Source organism: Sturnus vulgaris, chromosome 5, assembly GCF_052056855.1.
Source record: "Sturnus vulgaris isolate bStuVul1 chromosome 5, bStuVul1.hap1, whole genome shotgun sequence".
In the NCBI taxonomy this organism is placed as follows: domain Eukaryota; kingdom Metazoa; phylum Chordata; class Aves; order Passeriformes; family Sturnidae; genus Sturnus; species Sturnus vulgaris.
The window spans coordinates 18,305,464-18,331,521 of record NC_142247.1 but is presented as its reverse complement, the minus strand read 5'-3'; the positions used below and the strand labels follow the sequence as shown (position 1 = coordinate 18,331,521).

The 26,058-nt window shown below is 37.5% G+C and overlaps 1 protein-coding gene across 9 annotated transcripts in view; it reads right to left on the bottom strand.

Annotated features, from left to right (window-relative positions):
- The window catches only part of NAV3 (neuron navigator 3), a 510,531-nt gene that overhangs the window by 55,442 nt on the left and 429,031 nt on the right, over nt 1–26,058 (bottom strand). For 7 of the 9 annotated variants that reach the window (XM_088164978.1, XM_088164973.1, XM_088164974.1 and 4 more), the window contains 4 exons: nt 10,202–10,340; nt 6,766–7,042; nt 3,982–4,687; nt 1,948–2,436 (listed from right to left, as the gene is read on the bottom strand). In XM_088164978.1, the coding sequence (XP_088021104.1) occupies nt 1,948–2,436; nt 3,982–4,687; nt 6,766–7,042; nt 10,202–10,340 (1,611 nt within the window). The remainder of the gene's footprint in view (nt 1–1,947; nt 2,437–3,981; nt 4,688–6,765; nt 7,043–10,201; nt 10,341–26,058) is intronic. The other 2 variants (XM_088164979.1, XM_088164980.1) reach the window with 1 other exon arrangement.

Genomic DNA, 26,058 nt, shown 5'->3' with positions numbered 1-26,058 from the left:
ATATAAAAGAGTTTAGAAACTCAGCACTCGTATCAGACCTTTCAGAAAAATCAGACTGCTAAAACCCTGTTGGGGCTATAATTCAAGAAATGACACCATTTACTCTAGGTACATATATTTGTTTTGAGGCCAGATCAAAATGAACAATAGCTCTCTCTGGACTCAATCATAATATCCCCATACGGACAAATCTGAAACTTAAAAATATTGCCAATGGCAAAGTATTTGGAACCACTGAAATTAAGTCACTGAACAAATACATAAAGCATTAGCAGTGGGGGTTGCTCAGGAACTTTTGCCAAGCCATTAATTTTTGAAATGTGATGTTTAAGATCCTGCATATAAATATAATTTTTTGGCATAAATTCATACTCGTCCATATCATTCTATTGACCTCATCATTCGTATATGTGGCAGTGAAGGCTTTTGTAACCTTAGTATTAATACTTGACCTTTGAAGAAATATTGTCATGTTCTGTTCATAATACACAAATTCAAATTCCTATTTAAGAATTAAAGGCATGGTGCAAACTACAAATTGCTCATGTATCAGTGTATTTGTAACTACAGTATTGTTAACTAATAATACTATGTTTTATTAGAGCACGTTATATGTTTTATAATTATTAAAAGATATACTATATTAGTTTTTAATAGTAATATAGTTTGTAATTATATTAGTAAGAGGTGTGATTTTTAGCTGATATAGTAATACTTATAAATGTAACATAAGAAAATTAAATCTATGTAAAAGTTTCCATCTAGATTTCTCAAGGTTTTGATTTTGAGGGTTTTTTTTAATGCTAGCTCACTGAAAGTGAATTACTTCTATGGAAAGGATGGGTATCAAAAAATCTCTGAGTTTATACAAAGGGCAAAACAACTTGATGTTGCATGTTAATGGTCTTTTCTCCTTAACATGTTTTTGTTGTTAAACAACTAATTAAGTTTATAGTATTTTTGACTGGTTCAGTAAAATTTTCTTTTTTGAATCAAAGGCTAGTGAAATATTTAATATTGATTTTACAGTCCCCATGTGAGGTAAGAATTTCACTGTCAAATCCTGAAAATTTTCATGGGAAACAGAAGTTACTCAGTGACTAGCAAAGATTAGTTTTTTCTCTCCTGCAAAAGCTAAATAAATGTTTCACAAAAAAAAAAAAAAAAAAAAAAAAAAAAAAAAAAAAAGAAAAAAAGAAAAAAAAAAGAAAAATTTTGGTTCAATGTGCCAGGTTTGTTGCACCTTTTATAATGTAACTTTAAATGGTAAAACATCTGCAAATCAAAAAATTCTTTAATAGAGTAAATATACAGAAAAAAATTTTCTTGTGTTTCTTTGTTCTGGGCACTTGCCAGGACAGACTGTACAGCCAGGATCTCATCTTGTAAACGTTCTCCCTACCAGTGAAACTGCACTTCAGTGAGGATCTGTGTAATGATTACCATGTAAGAAGCAACTTGTCAAGACTGAGTATTTTAAGGCAAGACTGGTCAGCTGAAGATCAGGACACAGCAGCTCTGCCTGTGCTTTCAGCTAATGGGAGGAGAAAAGCTGGGGTCCCACAGCTGGAGGATGGCTTGCTTTGGAACTGCCAAATACTGGGACAGCAGGTGGATCTAGCATGCAGGAATCATTATGTACCTGTTGGCTGTTTACACTTGCCTTTAATTAGACAATTTCCCCTCTTTTATCTCGTTGTCTCCAGAGCAAGGAAACAAAAAAAAAAATTCTCAAGATAGAAAAAGTGCTTGTAAAACCTTAAAAGGCAGTTGATTCCACATTACAATGCCTTTCAGCTCTCCTTCCTTCCTTTTTTTTACATAAAGGACTAAGCTGCTAATTAAACAGTGTCCCTTTAGCAAAACAGGTGGAGGGTTTATATTTTTGGCTCCTGTCCTTTTGCCTCTCACTTATTTCGTGGTCACTATATCTATAGGCAAGCTCACCTTTCCGAAAGAGTAGATCTGACGCTTCCAGTCCTCATGAGCAGGCTCTGAACCTCCTGAGTGCTTGTAGTCAGTCCAGAGAGAGAGCCATGATGGCTAAGAGGAAGGTCAATAGACTCGGAACTGGTGTGAAGGCTAGTCATGGACTGGTAACTTGGTGTGTCCTTACTGCCCGCTGAAGAGCTGCTCAGGTTTGCAGCCCACACAAGACCACCTGATGTGAAAGAGTGCACTGAGGCAGGACTGGAAGCCAGGGAGTGACTTAAGCTTACAACATCTGCATTTAAGTCCGAAGGTTTACTGAAGAGGGGGCTGCTGCTACCACTTTGCCCACCTGCACTGCCCATGCTGCCTGTGCCCGAGGATGGCGATTCCAGGCTGCCTTGCCGTGCCAATGTGGTACTAGGGCTGGGCATTGCCGATGTGGGTTTCACACCTTCAGTACTGGGTGCAGAGGCAGCTTTACCACTTGCCTTGGCACCAAACAACCTAAATGTAAAACAAATAGCTTTAGAGAAACTGATAGCCACATTAAACATTCATGGCGCAACATCCTAAGAGCCAAACTACACATTTTTAATTACTGCTACGAAAATCACGCCTACCTAGTTGATCAATCGCAGCACAAATTTAAATTCACTTAACCATTTCACAATAATTATGGTTTGTTTCTTTAGTAACTGCTCTCATTCGCTCCTATTCAGATGCGCTCTTTGCACAGAGGCCCTCCCAGAGAAAGGTAAAATAATCACATTTTTGTCTTATTAGCTCATAAACAGATTACACTTTCACCCAAATTCAGTAATTAAGCATTCCCAAGTCATTAGCTTTTAAACTCCTCACTCCTCAAATCTGCTTAAATGATTGCAACAAACACTTGCAAAATCCTTCATAGTTTAATAAACATCTAAGTATTTGTGCAAAATTCCCCTCTCATTGTTTTTCTGCACAGATGGTCATGTGGTCATCAGTCATGTTGTAACCACTCAGACAGAATAAACTGCACCATGGCTAAATGGGCAGAGTTTGTCTCCAAGGGCAGGAATGATAAAAGTGTATTTCACATAACGTCTTCCAGCAATTCTAGATATGAAATTTCTACGGTGATGATGAAAAAATAAACTGCAAGTCCTCTAAAATTTGAACTAAAAGGTCATGCAACGTTTTAAGGTATTTCTGGAAATATTTTAAGCTGCAATTAATGTACAGCTTATAAATTAAAGGTAAATAAATGCAAAACTTATCATGATGTAAAGTAAGTATGTCTAACAACATAAGAACCCGTTTTACATTTGACCAAGCCCACAAAACAAGCTGCACCTTCCCAGCGGCCTGGAGATGCTGTTTTGGCAAGTGGGCACCAGAGGGCACTATTGGCTTTTTCTCCGGCAGAGCAAGTGCTCCATCCCAATTCATGGAGCACGCATCCGGATTTATACTTCCAGAAATGTTACAACGGAGCATTTACAATTTTGCCAATGTTTGTGTCGAAAAATGTAGCGAAGCTGCTAAGATAATGAATGAAGCGTTTGTAGCTGGAGCTGCCAACAATGTGAAAGCAAATCTAACTCTTTTTAATTTAAAGAGCTCTTCAGTTCTTCATCCACAATACGGCAATGCCTGTTCCATTAAGAGAACGTGCCTGAACACAGTGTCCTTCTTCCCCTTGGGGGTTTACCATAGCATTGAGAAGAAACTGCACATGTGGCTGAACTTAGAATCATAGACTATCTTGAATAGGAAGGGACCCATAAGGATGACTGAGTCCACCTTCTAAGCTTCAAACTATGGTTATGGGGATGCACCTAAAATGCTTATAGCTCAAGGAGCAGCCATTTCAGGTCTGAAAAAGTCTTCAAATCTCAAAGAAATAATTGTGTTGTATGGGAAAAAAAATTGCCCTTTTATTTTCCTGTGCTTGATTTGTTTGTGGCAAAATATTCCCTGAAAAGGCTTTTTGAATAGTATTTCAACATATTGAAAATCCTTGCTTTATAATATTGCAACTTCAGGGAATCATAGAAATGCACTAACCTTCGAAACGTGGGGGAAGCAATATCTGGATATTTGGATCCTGGCTGTCTAAGTCCCGGTGTGCCAGAGGCGCTTGCCGAAGTTGGGCTGGATTTAGGGGAGCTGGACAGCGAGACGCTTTCAGAATCCGACACGGCCACTTTCTCTTTTTCCTTGTCTGTCTGGTTGATGGTGACAGGGCTGGACCTCCCGGACCCGATCTTGCTGGGCTCTCGCAGTTTGGTGGCAGCAGCACCAGCAGACTTGCTGCTGACATTGGAGTCGATGCTGCTGGTGCTGGAGCGGTGGCCGCCCCTGCCAGGGATGCCGCTGCCGCTGGATTTCGATGGGCGAGGCAGACTCCGGTACTGCAGAGTTGTCTTTGAGCTCACATGCAGGACGCCGTCATCCTGGTTTTGGGAACCGTCTAAGCTCGTCTTCCTCCCTGCGCTGGACTTCCCACTGATGGCTGAAGATTTTGGCATCTTTCCTAGCGTTGCTGACCCACTGGTGATGGTCGCTCCACTTGTGGTGATTATAGTAGAAGATCCCAACCCAGACTTCTTGAATCCAAACGACCCTGTAGCAGTTGATCTCCCAATGCCAGAGGGAGGCTTTTTCCCTTCATCACCACTGCTTTTCCCTGCATCTGATGGAGATCGCTGTATGGAGGCCCCTTTCAGGGGAGTTTTCACTTTTTCTGAAGCTTTTGCATCATCGGTTTTTCCTAAGTAAAAGTATGTTTGAAAAGATCACTTGTGTTTAAGCTGCAACGTCTTAATATGTAATTTCAACATTGTATGATTACAATTTCAAAATGAAAAAAATACACAAATAGAACTTCCCTAAGGAAACAGACCAGTTTGGTCTTTAGTCTCCCATCACCTATCTGTAGCAGGTATGACATATTACAGGTAAGCTTAAAGTATTACAAGCTTGAAATTCCTGTGATGACTTCACAGGAAATATAGTTGTAGAAAATTATCTTGAATGAACTATAAGGTATTTTGACTATTTTTTTTCTCTGTTAACAGTATTTCTATATAAAAGAAATACTACTTGAAAATAAAACATTATATGTAATATAAATTTCCTGAAGTATGACATCAATTATGCATGTAGAAATTAGTGGTACTTATAGAGTTCTTTGGTTTTCACTGATTATATCTTTGTAGCTTATGACTAAGTTTGTTCTGGTTTTAGTTACACAAAATTATCAGGGAGAGATTATGTTATGGAATGAATCGTCTTGATCTGTAACAATATCAATTACACAAGTTAATTAGTCTTTGTTGCATCGTTGATGTCTTCTCAAGATTTTTGACTTTTTGAGAGGCTTTCTTCAGTCCTGTGTAGGCCTATGACTATCTAAGATATATTTCTATGTTTCTTCCATATTTTCTAGAACTTTATTGTAACGTGCAGAAAGGTCGAAGTAAGATGTTCTGCTATACCAGTAAGTACCCTCTCCCTATTTCATAAATAGATAAAAATTGCCATTCCAATTCTAATTTATCTCTAAGCATCTATTTGTATACCATTAATAACTCCTAAAACATACCAAAGTTTTTAATTTACTCTTCAAGTAATTATGGAAGCCTTGGAGATGGATGACCTAATTTCTCTTAAGAAACTAAAATGCAATGAAGAGTAACACCTTCAAAGCAGAGCTATCTCCCCTAATGTTTTATCCAGCACATATTTTATGCTACACAAACAGATGCACATGCCATGATACAGCTCAGACTCTGACCCAGCAAACATACAGATCATTAGTAATTAAGGCCTCAATTCTGTGTTGCACAGTGGCTGCCTGATCATCTTGACCAAAACAGACCCAGAAAGCTTAGCCTGGGGTGCAGCAAAACTTTTAGTAGCTCCATTTTTAATTGCTATTAGAGGGCTATAGTTTTGTATCCATATGATCACCATGGCAGTGCTCCTCAGGGATCTCACAGACCAGAGACTGATCAACGTTTAGCAGTTCTAAATTGCAAAGAAACAAAAGGGGTTCACAAAGGGTAGGAATTTATTCTGAGGAGATCTTTGCTAGTTGCCTGTACATCTAGGGGTTGAAGCATGCACTATTTTGTCAGGATATGACAAAGTTCCAGAAAATGTTCTACTGAGAATACACATTTCCTTAGTAAAATGATGGTTTTAATAATTATGTCTTTCACCAGCTTTGGGTTTTTTGCTTCAAATCTAGATTGCAGAAGTGGTTGTTACTTCTGAGAGGCCTTCCAAAACTAGGTAAGAGGGCAGTTAGCACTGAAAGTGTGTAAAAACACATTTTTTTCAATTTTTTATCACTTAACAATGGTCTGTAGAACACCCATAGTAAGTGGAATGTGATATTTCAGCTTTAGTTCAGAAATAACTAAAAATATCATTCAGAATCCCTTTCCTTGAATATTCAATCTTTTTGACTCAGCTTCTAATATTTGGCCATTTCTATGCATATGTTGAATTATCAAAGGTAAGGTTTTCTAGAGAATAAGGATAAGGCATAGATGAGTCCAAAAATACTTCTAAGAATTAATAGACATTGACATACACAGACGATAGCATAACAAAATGCAATCACAGTTTTTCTGATGGATGCATCCATGTGTACTTAAAAAATTATTATTATGCATGTAGCAAACTAACAGTTATAGAAATGAAAAAGTTATTACAATATTACAATCTTAGCTAGCAATCATTTATGGGAGAAGAGAACAATATGCATATAGTATACATACATATATAATATCCATCAATTATTTTAAGACCACTGTAATCTGAACTACAGAAGTTTCCTACCTGGGGTCTTGAGTGCACTTGTTCCTGCTTTGTGCCTAGACTGAGTTGTTCCTACTTGTGCAGTCATGCCTCTCCTCCAAGATCCAGTCTGTGATACAGAGAGAGATGTTTTCTGCCCCCCTTTATCTGACTCTTCAGATAGCCCCGAAGGAAGGCCTTTCCACTTGCCACTGCTGTCTACGCTGCTGTCAAAGTCTTCCTCTGGCTTCTTCAGCTCTTCAGTGCTGCCCCAAGTTTCACTGTCGGTGACTGAGCGCTTCTCTGAGTCTGTCTTCAGCTACAAGAGATTCGCATGAGAAATGGTCAGTCCCAGCATCTCCATTATTTGCTGATTTCTTAAATCATAGTAGGGGAGGAGCAGCAAGGGCCACAGAAACTTTCCTTCGAAAACATTCCTATCCGGATTCCAAAACTTTAAAAACATACAAAATATAGCCATTTGGGGATGGCATTTCTCTTTTATTTTCAAAATATTTAATTCCTCTCCTTTATAGATAAACTATAATGAAGTGAAACGTAATTCAGTCTAATCATCAGTGGTGATACCCTATTGTTCCTCAATTCAGTCTGAATTTCAGAAGTGAATAACAGTGCTGAGAGGTTTTACTAAAAGCTTGGGTGAGCAAATTCCTGAATATACTATTAAAATCACTTCAGTCTGGCTTCTTGCCTTTTCCTACCCAAGACTTCCAGCGACTGGATTAGGAATATTTCTCCAGCAGAACAGAGTACGTTGTGCCACCAGTGAGCAAGGATAGCATCTTCCTCAAATTTTTTCCTGCTACAGCTGATGGCTTTTCTACTGGTGTGTTTCCACGGAAATGAATTGTTTCCAACAAGAAACTCTCTCTAGCTGTATCAGCTAACAGAGCAGAAGAGAGGCTTATGCCAGCACTCATTTTCCGTGGTGTGAAGGCAACCAGCTGGGCTCATGCTCCCTCTGAAACTCAGACCCATGTGGAGGATGCACCAGTGAGGACCTAACTCCCCTGTGGCATCTGCCTTCCCTGAGGCATGCTGATAAGGGAGTGCTGAGGGAGCAGCCAACAAGACAATGTGGAAGCTGTGAAAGTGGCTTAAACAGAAACAGAGGCTGACCCTACCCTCTGTGTTTGACAAGACTGGTGTTCTTTATGCCTTTGTGACAGGCTGTTCAGTGTAACTCTTCCTTCTGTGTTTTTCCTCAGCCTTCTGACCTCAGTCTGAAGCCTTATTTGCACATCACCTTCTCACCACTCCTGCTTGCCTCTGCCCCTGTTTAACAGCAAAAATATGGTGCTGCTCTGAGGTATCACCAGCCTAAGAGGGGCTGCAAAATGGATAGCATGGAGGGACAGGCTATTTATTATTCTGTGCTATCACAGCTCCTTCACCACACATACCCCTCTGTGGCTGTTTCCTAAGCTCTACTGTTATAAGTAGGATTAATACCGATTAGATGACCAAGAGAATAATCAGTTCCTGTTTACATATTTGTCAGCTGAGGTGTACAAAATGCAACAGCTCTCTGCATTTCCATAATTACGTATGTGCTTTGGACATGCTAGCACAGATTATGGGTAAGGATTAATGGAAAAAAAGCCCAAGCAAATATCTGTGAAAATATTGAGGTCCTTCAAAAGAGAGTTTTCATTTAAGCTATTGTTACAACATGTGTAATGTGTAACAACATGCTTACGGACATTTTACCATAAATGACTGACTGTAAATGTATAGTCATACATTTTTAAAGCAAACTGCATAATTAAAAAAAAATGAGTGGTACAATACTTTCTAAAAGCCTCTCTTCACCATTATAATTCTTTTAGTAAGAAAACAACAACAAAATATGCAATTTCTGTCTCAGTCTATAGCCAGTCCTTACTGCTCCAATCACTTAAAAAGACTGAGAAAGGGATCTCTGTGTTGCAGCATGTCTAAGACCTCGAAAAAAGCTGACAAAATGAGTGCTCTGTTCATCTCAGCTTCTGACTGAGATTGCCAGTTAGCATGGAATACAGCACATTCCACTTAATGTATCTGGTAAAGGCATACCTGATAAAGGTCTTTTCCTACTCTTCATAATATAAAGAAACTCTGGAATGAAAGCAAAATTTGAATGTGCACTGCATCCCTGTCTATCGCTAAACAATTTGCAAATATAACAGAGGCTTATTATAGAGGAGCTAGAACATGAGATAATCCAAATGAAAACAAAACCACAAAGAGTTAAATAATCAGCCTGAGATTTCCCAATCCTGATGACAAGTAACTAGCTGGCCACCACTGTTGATGTGAAAGGGAAGAGGCTGATCTCCAGTTAACAATCACAGAAGTCCCTGATGGAGTGGGAAAGGCAATGGTAAGGGCTGCAGAATGTTGGCATTTGAGTGACTATCTTTGCATGAATGCAGCATTGATCTGATATCTGCCCTGTTGTGGATTAAAGTAATTTTCATTCTGAAATTAACTATATTTCCCTATTGTCTGGGGGAAATGACAAATATGTGGTTTTCTCTTGCTTACAGAGTCTGCTGCAATCTACATCGACAAAACAGACCTCTGAATTGCAGACACGGGCTTCAGTCTTGTGTCCTGAATACTTGACATCAAATCACTGGAGGCAGCCACTCTTCCTCTAGCTGAGTGTTCAGTTTCAAAGTTCCCTGCTTGTAAACAGGAGATGACATGGCAGAGAATACCTTCCTATTGAGACAAACTTTTCTGGTTTGATTTCCTTTTTGGAGGGAACCAAGTCCTGCAAGGATTCTGTATTGACTTCTCTATAACTTGCAGTTTTGAAGGGAGCTGGGAAGAAATGCTTGGACACCCGCAACAAGAGCTTTACATACACAGACACACACATATATACGTATTATGTACCTAGTTTGTGGCTCCATGCTATTAGAAATCTATTTTGACACTATGCATTGTCAGCTTGCATTGACACGTTCATCCCTGGACCTAAGCGGGGAGAAGACAATCTCTGCCATTTGAAAGGACAGTGCAGTCTACCTATTTCTTCCCTAATGTGTTTCAGCTCATAAAAAGCAAAAAAAATATTATTTTTTCTTATGTTATCTGTTGAAAGAGATACTCCAAATGAGCGGAAGTGAGTAGAAATCCACGATCGCAGATCCAGTCACATTGCATTTTTTTTGTGTTAGGGTGCAGCAGGGGCTGGGACCAGTGGGAGTTCCCCCAGGGTGGGCAGAGCTGGGCCTTGCCAGCCAGCACCTTCAGCAGTGATGCATGCCCTGGGAGCAGGGAATTTGGAATGTCAGCTCACAGCCCAAATTTGGGTCAATGGAGTCTATGGATTCTTGCATTCTGATGTAATAGAGGATTTTGTAAGATATGAATACTTCATTTTTTAGAGGCATTGATATAAATCTTTTTCTTTTGTTATCCTGCATGCTTGGGGGGTGTTGCAACAAATGGCAACAAAGCTACTCACCTGGGCATGAGTGTTCTTCCTTGAAGAGGCTGTTATGTTGGAATAAGAGCTGACAGATGAGGTGGTATTCAAATCATCTGTGCTGAGGTTGTCAAGAGTGTCACTGAGGCCACTGCTAACCGAGCTGCTGTCATCCCAGCTGCAGAGAAAGAAACATATCTTCTTTACATACTGTGTCTCAACAGGCAGAAATAATCTCAAAAACAACAGATGAGATTACTTATTTTTCAAGTGATTTATCAGAAACTTTCCAGTACAATTTCCTAGGGTACAATGAATATTGTTCTTCAGACTTTTAAATTAATTATTCACTCGCAGCCAAGAGGTTGCTTGTTCAATTAATGAAAGAAAAATGCAGGTGTCCTTGACAAATTAACACCAGGTCTAAGTATAAGTCATTAAAACAGTTCGTTTCATGCTTCATTGCAATCACATTCAGTACACTGGCAGGGAAATCCATTAAGCTTACCTGATATTGCTAGTCAAAACACTATTAATATCTTGGAGAAGACCTGATGAATTGCAAGGTTACAAAAAAAAAAAAACCGCCGCAAAAAAAAAAAAACCCAAAAAATCCCCAGCATCTTTTCTGCTGACTAATCCACTGACAGCAAGAAGCCAGTATTTTCAAAAGTTTTATTTTCTTGTCTTCAGCCTCTGTCTAGCTGGTGCAATGTCATCAAAATAGGAATCCCTGAGAATACTGTCACTGGAGCTGACAGAGAATATGTTATACATCTCTTAAGAAGCACAGTCTGTCAACTGTTTTGCTTTGGGAGATTGAGGCAAAGAATGCAAATGAGAGAGAGGCTGATGTTACAGGAATGTCATAACCAACTCTCATGAAAGCCTTACTTTTGCAAGGAAGGGAGGTCTATTTCTCAGACTTTTCTACACAAAACTACTTCTCTATGGCATCACACTTAGACTTTTATTTTATTGCCATATACAACATTATACTTCCAGTATTTTTGCTACATCTCCACCTGTTCATCTTGTTTTGGATTATTCACAGGCCAGAAGTTTGAAAAAAATTCACCTTATCACTTTCAGTGGGATTCATGTCCTATAATTTTAAGTTTATAAAATTAGGTATCTCATTTAAGTTATCTAGGTGTCTTTTTGAACCAGTATTAAAAGCAGCCTCCTCCAGGAGGTAATTCATCCTGGCTTAAAACGCTTGTGGGATAAACTGTCCACTGAAGATGCCTCATTTTATCTTTTCCTCACTTAGAGAGGAGAGGGTTGATAAAGCCTTTTCTAGATATGTAAATTCTAGAAAGAGAAAGCTAGGTGTTCACACCTGCTGATAAAGTCCCAAACACAAGAGAGTGCATTTTATTCTTGTTTTCTTGTAGCCTCATGAGAAGATTTTTAGAAAAATAAATGTAATTCAATCCCCTAGTTAAATTAAAGCTCAGTACTATTGCCACTAGTCATTCAGAGCAAACAAGAAAAATATCTGTGAATCCTTATTTTACATTTGGAATTCTGGGAGACAGCAGCAGTGACAGGGAACTGCATGGAACAAAATGTGTGCTGATGTACCAGAAAGTTCAGTGCACTAGTCTTGTATCATAGCAACTGCAGCAAGCATTACCTTTCTTTTGAAAAAGGTGGAAAATCACATTAGTAAGCCAGCTCAGTGACAAGATAAACATATTTCAGAGGGCAAGTTTATTATAGTACTGCACTTTCCACCACTGAGTACAATGACTACAAATAAATATGTCTTCTGCTACATTTCCAGGTGATAAACACATAAGTGATTTAATAATGAAATTATAATGTCATACATAACAGGCTGTCCACATTCATCTAAGAACCATCTCTGAAGCACCAGTCATTTTGTTTGCAGGCTGTTTTTCACTGTCTAATGTGATGCATAATTTCACTGATGCTAAAAAGCCATTAATAAAATGCTGTGTACCACATGGGAATATACCTTTAGAACAATGTTAAGACTGAGAGCCTTAAGGATGGATAAAAACAGAAATAATATAAATGTGATCAAGTTCTAAAAAAGATAATATTACCTAATTAAAAGCTACTCTTTAAAAAAGAAAAATATCATAAACCAGATCCAAAATTATATATATTAGATACTTCCAGAAGGAACATGAACTTTTAATGTATGACATTAATGTCAAATAATATTCGACCATCAGTTTTCTGAGTCTACCTAAGACTCTCAAGATCAAATTACATCCTCTTTCCCCATGTCTCTTCACTATTATAGATTTTAATTTTTCGTACTTCATTGTGTGCTCCTTTTACTCTGTAACAAAATTTACATTTTCTAAATTCTGGAATGGTTCAGCTGATTCACAAAATATGACTGTGCTCTCTACAGTCAAAGTTTTCAGGCAAATATTAGTATGATCCTGTTTTCAATTATGGCTTCTCTGTGGTGTCCCACACTCATCACACCTCAGTCACCAGTGGATTATTAGTGGGTTTGGGAACACACGTGGCCATCCTCGAAGTTGTATAGAAGATGATTCTGACACCTCCACTACTGACCTTTCAGAGTCAGCACTGTATTTGCCTGGAGTTTTTCTTTTTACTCTTATGATATGTATTTGAGATGTTTTGTTAATCTGTGAGCTTTCATACACCAAATTTTTTGGCAGTATTCAGTATACCTAAAAATATTGAAATATTGGAACCTGCTTTCGTTCTAGCATATTCTAAGGACTGTTACAGACACTAATGCCTACTTGACACAACGTTTTGTACCAGCCTTTTGAAAAGACATGATAAAACCCAAAAACTATAACAGAACAGACCATACCAGCTACCCCTTTGGCAATGAAGATTGTTGTTTTTATGCATTTTAATGTATTATCCAGAGTTGTTTTAACTTGCTCATGCAGCTAAATTTTTGTATTTCAGTACTTACTGTTTCTACTTTTATAGACCTCTTTCCCCAAATCTAGATACTAGAGCTGCTATCAGTCAAGTATGTTTTTGACAATGAAAATATGTTGTTTATAATTTGGAAAAAATTATCGATGATTCATATTAATGTATCCTTTAAATTAGCAAACTCATGACAAAAATATCTGAAAATTATTGTGCATCTCTTTGAGATTGAAAACCCATTTGTGGGAGTCTGCAGCAAACTAATTTTAGTTGTTGTTCCTCCTACCCTTCATCAAAACAATATTCATTGATATTTTAATATACACTCTGAGCTCCATCTTTCATTTTTAATTTTATTTTTATCTAAAAAGATAAAAATATTTAAAGAGAAATCTTTTTCACAGTCTATTTTACAGTCTATGACAGATCAGCTTAGCACTGCTGCTCATTAATGCGTTACACCACTTTGCTGTTAAAAAATGTATTTTAACTACTTATCATCTGGACAGCATTTGCTTCATTTTTCTTGGCATTAGACTCAGGCTGATTTCTTTAAAAGAAAATATCAGCAAATGGTGTTCAGCTATCTGGGAGACTGAGGCTCCCAGAGAAAAGTGCATTGTTTTTACAAGTTCTGGCAACTTTTTTGAGAAACCTTTGCATCCCAAGATGATCTGGAGAAGAACCTTGATATTCAGCAAGACATAATATTAAGGATAAGGATTTTGCTATTTCTAAGAAAAATTTATTTCTTGATAATTCATAATTGTCTTCAAAAATCACTGCTTGCATGTACCTGAGAGATTTTTATTTTCAGCAGCTCAGCTCATGCTGCTTTGTCTGGGTTCAAATCAGCGGAGAACAAGCAAACAGCCCAGTAGTCACTGCTCTCATTGTGAATGCATATAACACCACAGTGTTTGATAACACAACCACATATTATTTTTTCTCTTGAAATGCGTAATTAATTTAGTGCTTGTAAGAGGTCTGCTTGAGGGATTAATCCGAATTTTGCATTAAGGAAAGATGTTTTCTAACTTCATTCAAAGAAGTTGAAAGTTCTGTAACAGAAGGGACTATATAAAGCATGATTGAAGCCCCTGGTGTACCATACTTCCTGCAATCTGCAAGATGACTTTAACCAACATTTTCAAATAAATTGGACACCGATAAAGAGCTTCTAATTTACTTCAGTGGTTTGCATTCGACTTGAAAAAATATAATGCATGGAAATATGTGCTTTGAACCTACATTTTACTGCGGGGATACCTTCAAATTTAGGTTACTATCAACTCAAATTGCATGTCAAAACCCATCACCACTTTTTTGGCCTTACTATTGTTGTACCTCAGCTTTACATTCGTAAAAAGGAGACAAATACATGCACAAATGGTTAAACTGATGGCCACTGTGTTACAGCTTTCATCCAAAAACATACTTCATGCCCTCTGACCCTCTGACTTTGCCCAGACTCTTTGCAGTAACTTTGCCAATATTCTTTCTGCTTACATCTATGTTTTCCTTTGAAGGACTAGTTATGCCAATGATATCATTTTCACTAGCTAAAGCTCATCCTCTAATTCTAGCATGCATCTTCCAAATCTGAACGGTTCTTGACCATTTTGATGCGAGACATTGTCACTAATTGGTGAAGGTGGCTATGAATATTGCACACATCCCAGTGCTTCACAAATTGCTCCAAATCCTTCAAGCAATGTTTCAACTCCTTGACCATATCAAAGACTCCAGAGATTTGAGAAATCCATGACTTGCTATCTACACAGTTGGTTAGTCTGCACTATCACTCTTTGTCTCACTTTCATTAATGTGTGCTAGTACTGAAAAGATCTCCTCATAATAATCCACTCATTGACCTCCCTACCACATAATTTTCTGGAAATAGAAAAGTGTCTGAAGGCAGAACATGGTGCTTAACTTCAGTATGTAGAGGTGAACAAAGGTTATAAACACCTTCCAACAAGTATCCTCAAATGCAAAGACAAATTGCACTCAACTGTGCTCATGAAACTTGATTTTGTTTGCTTTCCACAAGTATCTGGGGTTTTTTTGAGTTCACACACTGAACTATATGAACCAAAAGAGGAATATTTTATACAAAATAAGACATTATTTCATGCATCAGGCAGGCAAGCAATAGAGCTTTAGGGCAAAGATGCAATTTGACTGTAGCCTATATAATGAGAACCTGCAGACAATATGCAACATATTTTTCTAGATTTTTGCATGATGTCTGAAAATAAAAATGCACTGGATTAGGAGAGCAATAATGAATTCTGAAGGTAATACCACAAGAGGAAGTGGTATTAACAATCTGTATTAGTTCCATGGATATCTAAAATATTCTCCTTTCAAAGTACTTTTTTCAGAAAATCAAAGTAGTCTAGTTGCAGACAAGACATGATAGAGCACTTATGATCATTGTTCCACCCACCCTTCCTGCTTCTACCTTCAGCACTTTCCTACAAGCCCTTTAACTTGCCAGCTTATCAGAGTCCACCATGCTGCTAAGCTGAGTCAGTGCCTGCAATTTGTCTCAACATTGGCATACTTCATTCATTTTTGAGACCACCTCCAGCCAAAGTGCCTAAGTGTGCAAATAAATAAGCTTTTCACGAGATCATCAGACACAACAAGACTCCAGTCAGTGTGCTGTCATGAACACCAGAAAACTATGGTTCAGTCAATGTATCCAGTCCTTTCACAATTTGACAAGTTGCTCGAATTGCTTTCTTTGGCTCATTACCCATTTTTGCAAGCAGAAGCAGGAGCTACAGCTTTCAAAAATACAGATCTAGAAAACAACACCAGAATCTTTCCTCTTGAAGTATTCATTTAATCAGAATAACTGTTCTCTCTGGGGAGGTCTGTAGCTGAATGAAAAGCAGCAGTGTATTTGTCACATGTTTTGTACTGCACATGAAGAGCTTTAGACAACAGTAGACACAGGTACTTGATTAGGAAGGAGAAATCCTTAGTCACATTCTTGCTAATGCCAATGGAACACACATACTCCCAGGGACTTTTGTACGGATTTGTGATTCAAGGAATCTTAACACATTTAGCAAAACAACCTTTACTTGCTTTTTATAGTGACTTTGAGCTTTTGAATTGTGAAGCCCTTTTAAACATTTCTAAATCCTTCATTACCATGGCAGGTACATGCAGGATGGTGCCCAAGTGTATTTCTCCTGCTAGGGAGAATGGTCTTAGAAGAGAAATAAGACAACTGAGCTCATGACACAAGAATAACATTCAGAGCTAAACAGAAACTTCTGAATATTTGAGGATCTACAAATCCATAAGAGCAGTTCAGTGGTGAACAGCAAGGTGTTACCCCTTTCTTTGCCTGCTCACAGCTCATTGTTTTGTATCAGCGAATCCATAGATGATGCAGGTCTCCCTCTCCCTTTCTTAGAGCCTCTGGATGTCACTACACAGTTTTGCATAGAAACAGTAGGTGTATGAGAAACACCAGGAATTTCTTTGATTAGTATAGCACACTTATGTTTGCCAAATAAGATGCTAGTACAGTAGTCTACTGCAGTGGATAGGACTTGGACATCCTCACTTAAACTGGATACTTATTTAAATTATAGCGTTCTAAAAACACAAAACCCCTAGATTTAGGTGCCTGTGAGGTGAATAGCTACCTGGGGTGTAAGACAATTTGTGTCAGTGATGTGCAAGGCATCTACATTAAATGTGAGTTAGAAAATAAAAAGTCAGCATTTAATCCCCTAGGTAGTCAACAGACAAAGGCAGATAATCCAAAGAGTAAGCAGGAAAGACTGGAGAGATAACAGCAAAGTGTAGGACTTAAACTATATGCCCACAGCAGAACGCTTGAACTTAGTACACCTTTACTCAAACAAATTAAGGCCAAGTGGCAGATAATGTTTAAGCTACTTCTACATGTATAAAATCCACAAAACAGGGAACAGAAGGAAAAAAATCAGCCTCCACAACACATTCCATGCAGGTGGTCATTGCTTTTCTAGAGCACACTAGTGAAGTGAATATTAACATGCATTCTGGGCTGCTGCCATGAACTCTCCTCTCTGACACCCATATTTCAGGTCATGTTTCAGGAGAGTAAGACAGGATTCAGCTGAATATAAAGATTTTATAGCTACTTCCATAATTGACTTTTGAGAACAGAAATGATCTCTTAGCTCATTAAGAGGAAAAGATAAGAAAATAATTGGACAGTTTTACTTCAAGCAACTCCTCACTTACATGCCAATATATCAGCTGGCAAAATTTCTCCTTCAAAGTTCAATTCAACATGAATTAATCCTTTTTAAATCTTCTGCTGTGATCTCAGCTGCTCATTATTCATGAAACAGCTACACTGACCCTTCACAGACACATTCAAGAGGGCACAGAGTTTGTAAAATCAATACTTTCCTTCATTCCACAGACTGTGAGAGCCAAAGCCCAGGCCCTGAATCAAACCAGAAACTTACAGGAGCCATAAAATTCCCTATAGCTATTCTATGCTCATAGCTAAATGAAAACATAGCCAGCTGGACTCGTACTCCACCACCTTTTCCTCAGCACGTGGAATGCCTTACCTGTCATACCAAAACAAGGTGACTGCTGAAGCCTTAACCCCGAATTACTTTGAGGTCTTTAAGGTAGAAAATATGCCATGTACATTTCAAAACGCCCTCAGCATATTCGGAGGAAAATTGTTTAGAGTTAAAAAGAAGTGCATTTATGCACCTGCTTTAATGCAGTATCACATTGAAAAGATTTTTTATTTCATGTTAGAAATTTATTTTATAAGAAGATCCTATTAGAAATTATATCCTGCTACAGAAAATACAGCTAACCCAAGAGCACAATTAAAGAAAAATGCATTTTTGCAAGGTCAGTTAATTTCCATATTCTTCCAAGCATTTAATAAGTGCCTTAAGAAATAATTTGGTTTTAGATCCAGCAGGGAAAAAAAAAAGAACTAATGGAAGATTTACACTCCTTGAGATAATTATACATACCTTGAAAAACCTGCATACCCACACCACAGGATCTGAATAAGTCCTTGCCAGAACCCCTTCTGTTTTTCACTTATTTCTGAATAAAACACTTAATCTGACATGATAGGGACAGCAGAAAGTCATTACCTAGCTCTAAATTCCTAACAGAACATATAAATAATCAGAAGAAGGAATTTTATAAAATGAAATTTAGGCAAGTGAATAAAACAATAAATATCGAGCTAGAAAGATATTTTGTTTCTGGAATGTTACAGGGTTTGTTTTTTTTTTTTTACATGAGACACATAAACAGCATCCATTTTAATTATATTTTGAATTATCTTTGGAAAATAGTAATATATGGGCTGAAGCAAGATGTAAGAAAGTAATTCCATTAAGAGCTGTTGACAATATCACAACAAACCAAGTGAGAAAATCTTTTGATGGAATTGTCTTCCTGCTGCTGTTTGTTAAGTTTTCTACACACTGGATGCAAGATATGTTTACATTTTTCCAATGGAGATTCAGACAAGCTAATTACCATTAGTTGAATGAGCACAAATAAACAAAATAAACTGCCCATGCAGTTCTTCAGAAGTTAACAAGCAATATAAAACCCTTTTACTTCTTGTTACCTCATCACTTTATGAAATAAAAATCTCATTCTTCACTTTGTGTATGGCCAATTCCCATCCTCAAATTGAGAAGATAAATATGATGCCACAAACATAAAGTATGTCATAGTATCCGCATTTATAGTCAAAGAAAAATCATACCAAAAACAGCCCCTTAAACACCCTGAGATAAGAAGAATTTGCCATTCACCTTTGCAAACTGTCAGTCAACTGCTTCAGATGAAAGAGAGATATTAAAATATCAAACCTCTTTATTCAACCTTGTCTCTACAGCATATTAAGAAACCAAACAGATCTTCCTGATAATTGCTCAGAAGAGAACTATTCCCAGTAATTATTTGCCCAATGTCAGAATCCTGATTTACTGTTAGCCTCTTCTGCTGTATACAGTCTCTCATGCTTAATCATCTTTGTTGCTAGAACTACCTGTCTTGTTTTTGCTTATGAGCAGAAGCAAGGATTTCTTTTTCCTGTCTGCACCTGATTTAACTCAATCTGAAAAAAACAGTGTACATAACTATGTTAGCAGAATGATAAGTAAATCTGTCTTCATTCTAGTCATGATACTTATCCTATAAATATCCAAGTCTTAAATCCAGTAGTTTTATAGAACTTTGCTGCTGTTGCACAGTAAAATTTGGAGTGGTTTTGGTTTGCAACGAGTATTTGTTACCCCACACCGTCACTTGCTTAAAATGGGAAGATGTGGCAGACGGAGACTAAATCCACATTTTTATATTTAATTTGTAATTACACTGTGTTTTTTTAAATCATCCTTTACAAGTGGAGGCTGATGGTAACAACAGAGTTAGACCTCTCATATCCCTGTCACCTCATTGCAGCACTCCCTAATAACCTTCTTACCGTAACACGGTCCCAGAGTTGGCAGCCTTGCACTGCCATCCAAGTAGAGCATTCTGGATGCAGGAAGCATCTCTGAACACACAAGAACTGTTGGAAAAACAGTGCCTCTGAAAGTGTGAAATGAGCTCAGTCTGGGGGGACAATGGGTTTTCTCATGCATAGCTTCGTGCAAAGTTATTTTTTCCCTGCAGGTCTCAAGAGGAGGTACTGGTTTCTTGAGTTTAGGAATAAGCTGTGACTGTGGGAAAAGGTGCTACTTCAAGGCCTAAAGAGGTTCTTAATAAAAATCTTCCCCCTTGTACCTCTTTGAGAGCTTGATCCACCCAAATATTTTCAGATAACAAGGTAAGCCTATTTCCTGAAGCCTAATAGGATTACTTGCTTGCAGTCAGCATTACAACAGCAACCTGTGTGGCAAAGGACAAGTGAAGCAGAACACAAGGGTCTTTCTTTACTTGGTTTTGTTTGCCATGATTGTATCTCATACCTCTTTCTTTTTTCCCAAATTTTGCTGAGTAATGATCCAGGTTACAGCTTTAGCAGAAAGTGGGAAGGGACTTTCTCCTGCATCTGCATGACCTGATTTTCTGCATCAGTATGGAATAAAGGCGTCAGTGGTCACACTCCCTGTGCATCTGACATTCAGGGTCTCACTCGTCACTGCTGCCTGGACAAAACTACTGGCTGATTTTTATAAAACTTTGCTTAAAACATAAAGGTCAAAAATTATATTTCTTAACTCTCATGCAAATACACAGCCACATGAAGACACAGGCAAAGCAGAAGTATTTCTGAGAGAAAATGTGCAATACGAATTAAATGTATCAGACATTCATGATTCTATATATAAAATCAGATTGCTTATAAATTAGCAAAACCAAAACCTTAATGCAGTTCAGGTGTATCTTTAGTCTCTTTTTAATAATTAGGTTCACAGAACATTTTTATCCAGGTTTGAGTTTTTGAGATTTTCAAGACCCTCTATCCTTTTCACCCACAAAGGCCAGGGTGCTGAGTTTAGAAAACAGAGATTTCAGAACCTAACTTATTTACAGAGGTTTAGCCATCCAAGCATTTATTTGATATTTGATTTTTTTTTCAGTATCTCAAATGTTCAATATTTTCTTGCTCTGCATTAAAGGGCTATCTTGGAATTCATATTATTGACACTGCTTAGTTTAAGATAAATTCTGTTTGAAGAGTTTAATGTTATCTTTAATCCTGACTTGTGCCAGGTTTTTGCAGCAAATCTAAATATTCATTTGCACCTTATGTTACATGACTGCTTTTCACAGGGTCGTTAACAGCAGTCATTGACAGTAATAGCAATTTAATTGTGCTCAGAGATCACACCTGTCATTAATTCTATCACCAGACATTTTCAAACATATTTCTTATTCCATATGCTAGCGGTACCCAATCCCTGTTAGTCTCAGTCTCTTAAAAAATCCCTGTGCCATGTGTTTATCATCTTGCCAATAAGGGCAGGAGCTCACTTATGGAACTGTCACTTGAGGTTTCAACCTAATCCTTATCCAATTTTTAAGAGTCTGGAAGGGGCAGGGATTTAGGACTAAGTTATAGGCCAGATAAACTGCTCAGGTTTCTGGACTATGAAGGAGTAAACTATCATGGAACTGTGGGTAATATAAAGATAGGTGGAAATTTTCAAATAAAATATAGTTGACAATACACTATCTTTTAAATAGAAAATGAAACATCTTGCAAAATTTAAAAAATAATGATTTTCTCAAAAATTGAATAGCTTAGGAACTAATTTTTAAATTTCAGTCAATCTATACTTAATCATATTAAAATCAGAAATAACTTTCTTTCACTGAGAAAACAGGTGTAATAGGACACTACAAATGTTCTTTTTGTATCTTAGCTTTCAGATAGTTCAATTTACTTCACTTGATATTTCAAATCATTGTGGAAATGATTTATCATTGAACAAAAGCACCTTTTAGTAAATTGAAGCATCTTCAATGAAACACTATAACATATACTAGCCATATGAAAACATATGTATATATAATATAATATAATAAAATAGTAAAGAGTAACATAAAATGGCAACCAAAATTTTAAATAATAATCTTTTTCCTAAATGAAACATTTGAATTTCTCTTGTAACAACTAAGAAAATCAGTCAAAATCGAATGCAAAACCAGAGTAAAAAAATTCCTTTAAAAAGAAATTACATTTTTTGATCAAATCTCTGAAGACACACACACAAAAAAACAATAACCAATTTTATGCATACTAAACATTTTTATATTCTTCCTAGTATAGTGACAGATATTTCTTGGAGGCATTGTTAACTTCTGGTTTTTAAACCTTTTTCTTCAAAAAATAAAAAACCTAAACCCTTTAGAAAGTTGTAGTCCCTCTTCTGGATAACAGAATAATTCCCTTGGCTATTTTTAGCTCAAATTTCAGAGAAACAGCACATTAAAAGAACCCCTATCAGCTGAAAAGGTGGCTGCACTAATGTATCTCACCATGAGTTCTCCCTTTCCCGGGGATAAAAGTACTGAAATCCCTATTATTGCCAGATTGACTGAAAGAGAATAATGGTGCTCATGGATTCAAGACACTTTTGACACAGCTTGTAGATGTGGTGTGAACAGCGGGTTTTAAAAAGGGGACACATTTCTGCCTGTAACGTTTTCAGCAGCAGAAAAAATAATGCCCGATCTCCCTGCAGACACATAAATAACTGTCCGAGTGGATTTACTCCCCTAACATATCAAAATCTGTCAAAAATTTAAGGAATTAAGTTCTGGCTGTTTTTAATGGACTTTGGAAGATCGGGAACTGCACTGAGGTTCATACCAAGGGGCAGAAAATGAATTTTATGATAGGACCAAAGAAGTCATAAACGACAGAGACAAAAGTCCTCTGGCTGGTCCTCCCCAGCCACACACGTGCCTGAGGAATGATAGTAGCAGACAGAGACCATAGGAGAGGAGATTTTGGCACCTGATGGGCCTTTACAGTTTATCAAGGCATATATGCTCTGTCAGTCCCACTGCATCCTGCTGGGCACCAGGGGCAGGATCTCTCCAGGCTGCATCTCACTTTGCTGCATCAGACACCTCATCTCAGAGCCAGCCTAAATGTCCTTCCAAAATGACGATGATTCCATTGGGCTTGGAAGCAAGGCGCATTTTAAGTTCAAGTTATCCTTGCAGCTGTGTGCCTTTTAAATTAACTTTAGTAATATAAAGAGTGAGTTCAGTATTTATTATTGCTACCCAAAAGACCCCAACCCCAGGCAAGCTGTGAAAGTGAGGAAGTGTTATCTAAAGTCATTGAGAAAATAAAAAGAAAGAATGCATGCTCACTGTTCTTTAAGTTCAGTTTTTCTACATGAAAAAAAGCAAACCATAAGGGATAAACATGAAGCATGTAGTCCTGCTGGAAAGAGAACAGAAAGGACTAGAATCCTCTTTACTGCCTGCTAGGAGTACTGAGAATTAAAATTCCCATCTGCAGTGTTGCAGAAAGAATTAGGATGCAAGAAAGGCAACAAAAGACCAGACAGCAAGAGACTGTGGAAATATGATGGATTGCAGCAGAGAGGGACACCAAGCTCAAATCCTGCATGAAAAAAGGGTGAATGTCACCTACAAAGGTCATAGCTCTAGACATTAGCAGGGAGTGAAGTTTGGAGAACTGAATTGCTGCATCGTCTCTACCCTAGACACATACAAGCCAGACAAAGGGCACTAGAGACAGCAGCACAGGGCCTGCAGCAAAATCCCTCCCATACAATTCCAGCAGAGAAAATAAGTTGTCTTTTCATTAGTCAAGTACTTTGTTTACTTACTTTTCATCTGAAATTGCTCTATTCTCTCCCATTTAACCTAAAATTCAGATAATTCCTGCTCTCTGACAGACCACATAAAATTACCAGAAACAGTGGAAATTAAAGGGCAGAGGGTATTGCAGAAGTGAGAATAGATTATAGCAGGGTGAAAACTCTACTGTAAACTTACCTCTTAAAATCCCCAGCACATACAATATGGACTACTACTGATATGATAGCTCTTCTACAAATAATCCACGCTTATGACATCTAGCTCTCTTCCTTATATGAAGTCCCCGTTTCCAGATGTAATTCCCCCAAAATTTCATTTACCAGGTAAGATATAGAATTATTGGCATAAATACAACCTAAAATGGTTTAGAAGAGCTAAAATTTGAGTAGCGAGGTACCTATCTTATACTGGGTAACAATTAGAATTATTGTGCTAAAATGTAACAGATAGGACCAACTATGAGAGAAGCAACATTTATTTCAGTATTAAAGTTCTAGAAAAATTAATGATGAGTACCCTTTTCTTTTGCAGTAGTGCAGAAGAAAATCCTGAAAAACCCACCACTCCCTTTTCTTGACTCTATTGCTTCAGTTGCTGTAAAGGCAAAGGGGCAGCAGTATCACAGAGGGAATTTTTCAATTGCCTTGCTATTTTTGTGGCTTTTTCCAAAGGAGGAGAACACCAGAGAGAACAGTCAGAGGAACTCTGACCTTATTTCACTTTTTGCTAACTCACTGCCTTAATAAGGATGGTTGATCTCTTATCCTTCATTCAAATCTCTGATTTTCAGCTGGTACTGCTAACATTGCCACTGCATCTAAGAGAAATCCATGTGAAATTCATGTCTTATTCAAGTAATACCATTCTAATGCTCTGATTGTGAGACACTTAAATGCATCTGATTGTTAAGTAGGTTAAGGATTTATTTTTAATAACCATATGAAAACCGGATGTTGGAGACAATATATACACACTGTCCAAAAGCCAAGTTTGGGTAGGGTACAGGGTCAAATATAAAAGGCCATAGGGTATTCTGTGTTCAGCAGTGAAGCTCTGAGTGTGGCTTCCCCTCCCTTGGTATTACTTCTCTTTCCCTGCTGAAGCACCTACTTGTACTGGCTTAAGCACACCCTTGCTTTTGGCCTCAGATTCATTCTACAGAAATCTAGTCATCAAGCCAAAAAGCCACTGTAATTAATGCTGGTGAAGAGTAAAAAGGAGAGTGCCAAATCAAAGTTCAAGTTGGAAGCCAGTTCCAGTCGTCTGCAAATAGACTTGTCCAGCTCTTGGCAGGTGCTCCCACATAAAGGAAAGAGAATTTAGTTGCTACAGATATTTACAGAAAACATCACAGGATTACTCCTTGTGACAAACAAGAAGAGTCCATTGGATTTTCATTCACTTATTCAAGCTTTTCTATGAAAAATTGTAAATTTACTCCTTCCTCTTCTTATTAAAATATATGGGTATGAGTCAGGCATGGTCTGTTTGCAACACAGCAAAGCCTAGGAGTCTCCCAAGACTGACAAGGCACTCAGCCCCCAATTTTTTTTGCTGTTACTCTGCTATTAAAAGCATTTGGCAGAGTTGAACACGGCAAGCTGCTGGTTCAGGCCTCTGGTCATTCTCAAATCTGTCAAATGTGATGGCTTACACTTGGGAATGCTGGAGTGTTCATCCTTGGAAAATAAACAAGCTATTAAGTGGTCTCCTGTAGATTGTGCAGCATGTGAGTCCATCTCATTATATCTTTATTCTTTTCCACTATCAAAATAGTCTGTCAGTAGAAGTCAAGATATTTATTTGCTAGCAAAAACAATTTTGATATCTACTGATACTTCATTCTCTGTTTATTTGCCTTTTGCCTTATCAAATTCTTCAGTTTAGGTTTCTCTAAAACTTTTTGGCATTTTGTTTGCTTGTTTTTTATAGTACAAAAATTTTTATCAGACTTTGCCTGAAGGAAATTTTCACTACTTTATTTATAGTTCAATTGCTGAAAGTAATTTCGTTTAAAATCCTTTACTTGAGACACTCATAAAAGCAGAAGTCTCTTGGGGAAGAAATGAAACAAACTGAGATATAAAACAACTTTACTAATTTTTAAAACCACCTACTGGAAACAATGAAATATATTTAATAAAGCAGTGCACAATTAAATACCTGATCCTAGCTAACCTTTTTGAAGATATTAGAAATTCATAAGGATAATGGAAATGTACATTTCTAGTATTAGAGTAGAAATAAAAACCCTTTATGTTCTATGGTATAAATGATCCCTAAATATCCTTCCCCCAAGATTAGCATTTTCCTAAAACTTTCCTTAGAGAACAAAAGATTGCCTTTGTTACCAAACCATAACGTAGAGGATTTTCAGCACTTACTTCTGAGTGATTCAAAAGACAAGTTTCTTGATATTATGTAACATATTTTTTTTTTATGACATGAAGGATTTAGGGAGAGATCAAAATTCTCAAGCACGGATGTCTAAAAGTGTGACACTTAAGTTAAGGATCCCATCAAATGGCCTGATTTCCCCAGCTATTGTACACCCTGCAGTCTGTTTACAGACAATATGCCTAAAATTATGGCAAATAATGCATCTGAGAAGGGAAAGCAGAAAGGTCTCCTACTACTTCTTTGTTTCTATCTATTGCTCCCAAATA